Consider the following 7,500-nt stretch of genomic DNA (forward strand, 5'->3'; position numbering starts at 1 on the left):
TTTAGGAGGAGGTTAGTGAGTGCATGGGAATATTCACATACTTGTTTATATACATTCACACATCAATATATCCCTTATTAGCTGGAGGTTTTGTGTGCTTGACTTGGTATATTCTGGTTCTGAGATGTAGGTGTTTCTATGGGATGTATATGGGGGAAGAATCAACTTCACTTAGCAGGATTTTTTTTTTACCTTATAGTAATGTTATTTTGTGACCCTAATTCATGTTCTAGATAGAAGGATGATCTTAAAAGACAATAGTTTACTTTGCTCATGATTTCAGGTATGATTGCATTGGGTACATTATGATTCTGCTAAACTAGATTACTGCTTTTAGTGTAAGAAATGAATTGCAAATTATATGATGTGTATAGCACTTATTAATGTCTCATTATTCAGTATTGCCATTATTTTTCATCTTTCATCTTCTCTTGCTTATCCCTCACAGGTGGAGAAAAGGGAATCGCTCTTCACGTCAAGAGAAATCGCAAAATGCTAGTCAGGGACAAGTTGAAGCTCCTATTAGACGAGGATGGAGACTTCTTGGAGCTCTCGCTGTTGGCTGGGCTTGGTATGGAGTATGGAGATGTACCAGCGGCTGGAGTCATCTGTGGTAAGATATTTTGAAGTTGGTACTCAGGGTGGAGGGTGCACAGGAACAGATAGATAGATAGATAGATAGATAGATAGACAGACAGGAGCTGCACTAGAGGCTGAGACTACAACAGAAACAGATGTGGACACCAAAGATAGGGAAATGTTTGAGAATGTGTGGAATGTTCTGCGTGTTTTAAGTGTTTTAAGTTTTTGTAGTTATATCTTTATGTTTTTTTTGTTTTGTTTTTTCACATTTGCATATTTTTTCTTGTCATATGAAGAAAGACATTGATTTAAGAGGCATGTAAAACTGAATTTATTATTAATGAATCATGTTAGACTCAGGGGACTTTTAAAACTTTTATGTAGATAATACATAAACACCAAAGGGAGTAAAGGAATCTAATACATTGATGTTATTGTCTGTTCGTTTATCTTATGTTTTTACCCACGAAGACAGGATTTTCAGTTTCGCTTTCTTTCTTTCACATTTGTCTTAGGTATTGGCAAAGTGCATGGGAGATACTGTGTTGTAGGAGCAAGTGATGGTACTGTCAAAAGTGGAACCTTCTACCCCATAACCGTTACCAAAAACCTTCGGACGCAGAATATCGGTGCCATGAACCGCCTGCCATGCATATATCTTGTGGATTCCGCTGGTGGATTCCTTCCACTTCAGGTAATGAAAAGGTGCAGAATAGGTGAGAAGTTATAGGTTATTTGGTTTTCTTATATAGCTGTTACTAAGAAGAAAGATGGAGAGAGCTTTACAGATGGAGAGGAAAATGGAGAGTGGACACAGTAAACTGCTTTCTGTTGTAGAATATAGACTAAGTAAAACCCTTTTTTTTTCTGGTTGTGTTTGCAGTATTAGTAGGAAAATAGAATAATGTAACACTGTTGCATTAGCATTAGAATATTTGTATTTTATAAACTGATTAGATGTTTAATTGGAAAGTGTAAGGTCAGTAGTAAGAAATATCTATATTTGACATTTGAGTGTAAGGGACAGGATGATTGATTAGGATATATCACCTGCCTGTCATTGGTAATGTGCTATTTCATTTATTCAGGCAAGAGAGATAAATTTTAATTTTAAATGGTAAACAGATTGTGGCTCTAAGCTTGATCCCTGTCAAACAAATACATAGAAAATGTGGCAGAAAATATAGCATTACCCGTATTAAGGTGAAGGCTTGAGATGACAAACCAATTGGCTCATAGTTATGTTACCCTCCCACCCCGTTTGAGGAATAGTACAGGCCTCACTCCCTCCTCCCTGCTACCACGAGGCTCTCTCCCCTCTCCCACCAATTTTTATGGTCTTGAACTACTATATCTGCTTTTTCTTTATATTTAATTTTGTTTCCCTGGTCTATGGTTGATTCAAGGTATAGACAATCAAGTATTAATGTCCTGATGCAACCACTATTTTCTATATTCCTATTGGGTAATATTACTTGCCTCACTTATGCTTGGATTTTGATGTGTGTCACTGAATGTGCCATAGTACAGCAGGGATTACCACAATTAAATGACTATTATTTTCATTATTCTATAGTATATATATCATATACTAGGAATATTAACTATTTTAACAACCCATCAGTCAGACCTGTTTGCTGACAAGAACCATGGTGGCCGAGGCTTCTACAATCCACCTGTAATGTCAGCAGCTGGGATTCCACAGCTGGCACTGGTGTGTGGATCTTGCACAGCTGGAGGTAATACAATTCAGGGAATTTGTTTTATTTTATGAATGTCTGTCCCAAGAAATTACATCTGATAATAAGTAGTATTTAAGAAAAATTAAATCCTTTTAAAGAGAATAATCGCTGGATGTATTTTACCTACTGCGGTTGTATTTCAGAAAGTACATTTGTTTCTCTTTTTAATTTCTTTCACTCCTCCTCCTTTCTCAGCTCTCTCTCCATCTCCTTCTTCTTCTTCTTCTTCTCTTCTTCCTCTTCTTCTTCATCTTCTCTTCCTCTTCCTTTTCTTTTACTTTTACTTTTACTTTTACTTTTTCCTCCTCAACCTCCTTCACCATCCCCCTCTCCTTTTTTTTTTTTTTTTCTTATTTTAACACTTGTTCTGTTGTTATTAGCATTACTATTATTATTATTACAGTTATCATTATTATCAGATTCACAGTTTTTAATTAAAAAATTATTCTCAGGTGCCTATCAACCCTCCATGTGTGAAGATGCAGCTATCGTTACCAGGATAGGCACCATCTTCCTTGGTGGACCTCCCCTTGTTAAGGCAGCTACGGGAGAGGAGATATCAGCAGAGGACCTAGGGGGTGCCCAGGTACACTGCAGGTACTGAGGACTGGGTTGTGTTAATGTTGATATTCTTTTGATTTGTTTATCTCAGATGCGATGCTTTGGAAAATTTGTGTTTATATTGGATTTTTTAAATGTTTATAGTATCATTTTTTTGCGAGTGAGTCTTTTTAAGACTGTAGCTGTTTTCATGGTAAAAAGACATGTTTTGAAATCATTGTTGCAGTGAAAATACAGATAACTAGTGAGAGTTAATGTCAGTCACTTTTTACCATATTCAGTCACTATCTTTAAGCCATACATACTAAGTAAATGTCTCCATAATCAGGTGGGAGTTTGGAAAAGATTTTGAAGCATGTATATCAACTAATTAAAAATTCATGAATTGTGGTTCCTCTCTTCCTGTATTACAAAAACTGTAGTGTAAGTGGCGTGACTGACTACTTTGCCACGACTGAAGAGGAAGGCTTTGAAATTCTCCGAGACACGGTCGCCACCCTCAACATTCCCCCTCTGTCCCCCGTCTCTCCCGAGTCCGAGGAACCGAGCTTGAATCCTGAAGATCTTAATGGTAAGGTAGTTCATGAATATTGATTTCTATTGCACCACACCATTCCAGAAGGATTGTACTATATATTGATAGCTTGTTTATAAGATTTGGATTTGTAGTTCTGGATGATTTGGATAAAAAGACAGAAATTATATATGCGTGGACAGAGTGGTTGCTACACATGGAGAACCCTCAGCACTCTACCATCTCCTCTTTCTTTAAACCTCTCCCCCTTTTTTTCTTTCTCTTCTATCTTTGACTACATTTTCTTCACCTTCATCCCTCTTTTTTTTCTTCTTTCTTTCTTTCTTTCTTTTTTTTCCATTTGGTTTGTTGTCTTCTTTCCATTTTTAATTTTTGTTGTGCATCTTGTTTTTCATCATCTTTCCTTTTCATGATTATTTTTCTTATCTTTTCTTGTCTTTTCTTTTCATTTCATTCATCTTTTTCTTCTCTGTGCAGCCCTGAGTTCCCTGGAAGTGATTGACCGCAGCAAGATGTATGCCGTGATTGGGAGGGTTGTCGACGGGGGGAGATTCCGAGAGTTCAAGCAGCGGTACGGCAGGAACCTCACCACAGGATATGCTTTCATTGAAGGGTGAGTTTGTCTTCTTTTTCCTCCGTTCATTTGCTCTTCTGTTTTTTGAAGTTGTAATTTTTGTATCGAAAGCTTGTTCTTTTTTTTTTTGGTTATCTTTGGAGGTGCATTAATTTTGTGTACGTAACTTATATTCTGTTGCATTACTGCATATCTGTGATTAGATATTATGATGATGTTATTATTACTGTTGTTTTGATGTATTATCATGACTATCATTGCAGGAAATGTGTTGGCATCATTGGTAATGCTGGCCCTCTGACATACCAAGATGGGTTGAAAGGATCACACTTTGTACAAATCTGTCAGCAGAGAAACCTACCCATTGTATTCTTACAGGTTAGTACTTTACCTTCATGAATATATGTATCTATATATGTGCATATACAAGTTCTTGATGCACCCATCTCTCCACATACATCAAAAATCATGTCAAATATAATTTCCTTTTTTTGCCCACAGAACTCAGGCCCACTCCAAGCATACCAAGCGCAGATGGCAAGCATGACCTCAGAGGAAATAAATCAAGCGATGAAGGGGAGAGCAGCAATGATGGCTGCCGTCTCCTGCGTTACCGTGCCAAAGATTACCGTTAATGTTGGAAGCTGCCATGGGGATGACAATTATACAATGGTAAGGGTGTGATGTGGTTGATTGGGAAGTGGAAATTAAGTGTTTGAAGTTTATAGAATAATTTTCCTTTACAGTTATTAGATTTCAAGACAAGTATGTGTGAAATACCTAGGAATGGGAAATTTCTAAGCTATGTGTGCACACAGGATTGTACTGTTTGTTATAAACAAATGGGAAAAATAACTTTCAAAAAGGATTTTGCAGCAGACATACCTGAATATGGTTATTGCTGAAAATGATTCTTTAGTGGTTAAATGTGTTTACTTGAGATTTTGCTAACAGTTATGTAATTTTGCCTTTTTCTGTATTAAATTAATGTTTATATAGAAAATTATGTTTTGTGCAAAGTTTACATGTATCTTTGTTTTTAAAAGTGGTTTGGATATTTAGTTTGGTATTTCTAGAGATTTGGTGAAAAAATAACTTCTTGCCCAAACAGTTTCTTCCTTGTTTCCTGTTGCAAGGAGAGGCCAAATGATAGAATGATTGAGTTCCTAGAATGATGCTTATTTTCTCTGACAGTGTGGACCTTCCTTTTCTCCGAATTTCATCTTCTCGTGGCCGGGAACAGTGGTCACGCATACCCTCAACCCTCCACCACTACCACCACAAGCCAAACCAGCTTCACCAGAGGCTGGAAAAAAGGTAAGGACAGTATGCTTATTTTGTCAAAGATGTTTTGTTGTTGGGTTGCATCACTTTTTTTCTTTTTACTTTTTTTTTTTTTTCTTTTTTTTTCTTCTTTCTTTCTTTCTTTATTTATTTATTTCTGTCTTTCTTTTTTTTTCTTTTTTTTCTTTCTTTCTTTTTCTTTCTTTCTTTCTTTCTTTCTTTCTTTCTTTCTTTCTTTCCTTCTTTCTTTCTTTCTTTCTGCAAATTGAGTTGTCAGTAATACAACTTGTTTGAAATTATCCTTTCCGAATTACTGTAATTTTAGTATTTATTCACTTATACAAGAACCAATCTTCCAGTCTTTATTGGATCAAAGAAAATAGTATCTTATTTGATTGATGACGATACCTTGTTTCAGGAGCCAGCGAAAAAGAGGAAACCTCTTTCAGCCTTCAGTTTTCCGATGGGCAGTGCCTTTCATCAGGCTTCTCGATCGGTCATTGATGGCATAATAGTCCCCGCAGAAACACGAAAGGTTAGTGATGTTTACTTTATCGCTTGAAGATTTGCAATAATTTTTTTTTTTTTTTTTTTTTTTTTTTTTTTTTTTTTTTTTTTTTTTTTTTTTTCTTTTTTTTTTTTTCTTCTTCTGCTTCTTTCTTTTCTGAAAAAGGAAAAGTTTGACCTAAATCTATTGAATTTTTTAAACATTCATTCACAGGTCGTGGCCCAGTGCTTAAGAATTTGTCGTCAGCAGGAGAAGATGGTCAACAACTCGAAAGATTTTCCTGTATTTAGATTATAAGCAAATTGTGATTGTAGACCTCTTTCTACCCATAGAGTTTATTTTAGTAGAAGGAGTTCTTTTTTTCATCCGAGAGACTTTACATATGTTTGAAAAGAATTAAATTCTATATGGGAATTAGAAACTGACAAAATTTTATATACGATTCATGAAAAGATATTTAATAACAAAACTAACACAAGGAACACAAGCTAAACATTTTTTTTCAATATTAACATTTCATTATTATATACAAGATGAAAGGCTTAATTGTCAGAGCCTAATTATATCTAACAAGTTGAATGCAATTTCCTAGTAATCCAGATAAATGTATATGAGAGAACTGATAAGGAGTTTATATTGTGAAGAGAAGTAGAGTTATAACATTTGGTGATGAATATTCTTAATTTCAATCAGTTTTTGTTATATGAATAGATAAAGAACATTTAGGATCATTAATCAGAAAGATATGTATATGTATTTTCATTAATGGTGTTGATGATATTGTATAGTTTTTGCAGAAGCTGTTTGATATCATTATTATCATGGGAGAATGTGGTGTTATGTCCCTAAGCCTTGATACAATTCTCAGGTTGATTGTTATGTTTTATTCATGTTGTTTATTTTGCTTTCTCTTTTACATGTGTATATGTATATATATGTCCCTTTTACATGTGTGTGTGTGTGTGTGTGTGTGTGTGTGTGTGTGTGTGTGTGTGTGTGTGTGTGTGTGTGTGTGTGTGTGTGTGTGTGTGTGTGTGTGTGTGTGTGTGTGTGTGTGTTTGTTTATATATGTACATATACATGTATACATGTAAATACACACAAACAAACAGGCAAATGCATTCTTAATTAATTTCATTATGATTTTTTTTTTTTTTTTTTTAGTTTTTGTGGATCTTTAAATGGCTTTGGGTAGAGAACATCACTATTAATAGAAACTGACTGAAGCAGGAAGAGTTTCCTCATAATTTTGTGCCTTAGAAGAGAAAACTGGAACACCATATCTTTCCTTAATCAATCCAACTCATTGTTCTCCGTTAAGTGATGATTGGTAGAACAGAGTGAGTAACGAGGAAGAGATTGGAGTTGATGCTGTGGCATTTTTTTTTTCTCTCTCTTTTTTGTTGTTTATTTTTCTTTAACTTACTTTATTATCTTCTCATAGCCTATTTTTCTTTGCCTCTCGTTTGTTTCTTTGGTTTTCTTTGCATTTTCTATTGTCTTCTCATAGCCGTTTTTCATTGCTTCTCTTTTGTTCCTTTAGTTTTCTTTACTTTTTCTATTGTCTTCTTATAGCTTTTTTTCTTTGCTTCTCTTTTGTTCCTTTGGTTTTCTTTGCTCTTTCTCGTTTTTTTAGTTCTTGTTTCTCCGTTTTGTGAGGTTTTCTCGGTAAGGTTATGTTGAATGCGCTTACCAGAATACATAATGATACATT

At 34.9% G+C, this 7,500-nt stretch overlaps 1 protein-coding gene across 1 annotated transcript in view; it reads left to right on the plus strand.

The window, feature by feature from the left end:
* LOC122267645 (uncharacterized) overlaps nucleotides 1–7,500 on the plus strand; it is a 9,254-nt gene that overhangs the window by 1,329 nt on the left and 425 nt on the right. The window contains exons 2-13 of the mRNA XM_043037705.2: nucleotides 1–11; nucleotides 449–613; nucleotides 1,098–1,276; nucleotides 2,207–2,321; nucleotides 2,777–2,921; nucleotides 3,308–3,456; nucleotides 3,898–4,033; nucleotides 4,258–4,372; nucleotides 4,496–4,666; nucleotides 5,189–5,311; nucleotides 5,697–5,813; nucleotides 6,000–7,500. The exon at nucleotides 1–11 is cut by the window's left edge and continues 194 nt beyond it; the exon at nucleotides 6,000–7,500 is cut by the window's right edge and continues 425 nt beyond it. Coding sequence (XP_042893639.2) covers nucleotides 1–11; nucleotides 449–613; nucleotides 1,098–1,276; nucleotides 2,207–2,321; nucleotides 2,777–2,921; nucleotides 3,308–3,456; nucleotides 3,898–4,033; nucleotides 4,258–4,372; nucleotides 4,496–4,666; nucleotides 5,189–5,311; nucleotides 5,697–5,813; nucleotides 6,000–6,083 — 1,510 coding nt within the window. The 3' untranslated portion in view covers nucleotides 6,084–7,500. The remainder of the gene's footprint in view (nucleotides 12–448; nucleotides 614–1,097; nucleotides 1,277–2,206; nucleotides 2,322–2,776; nucleotides 2,922–3,307; nucleotides 3,457–3,897; nucleotides 4,034–4,257; nucleotides 4,373–4,495; nucleotides 4,667–5,188; nucleotides 5,312–5,696; nucleotides 5,814–5,999) is intronic.

This window comes from Penaeus japonicus, unplaced genomic scaffold (genome assembly GCF_977035675.1).
Source record: "Penaeus japonicus unplaced genomic scaffold, GWHDUDI00000001_assembly GWHDUDI00000015, whole genome shotgun sequence".
Classification (NCBI taxonomy): Eukaryota; Metazoa; Arthropoda; class Malacostraca; order Decapoda; family Penaeidae; genus Penaeus; species Penaeus japonicus.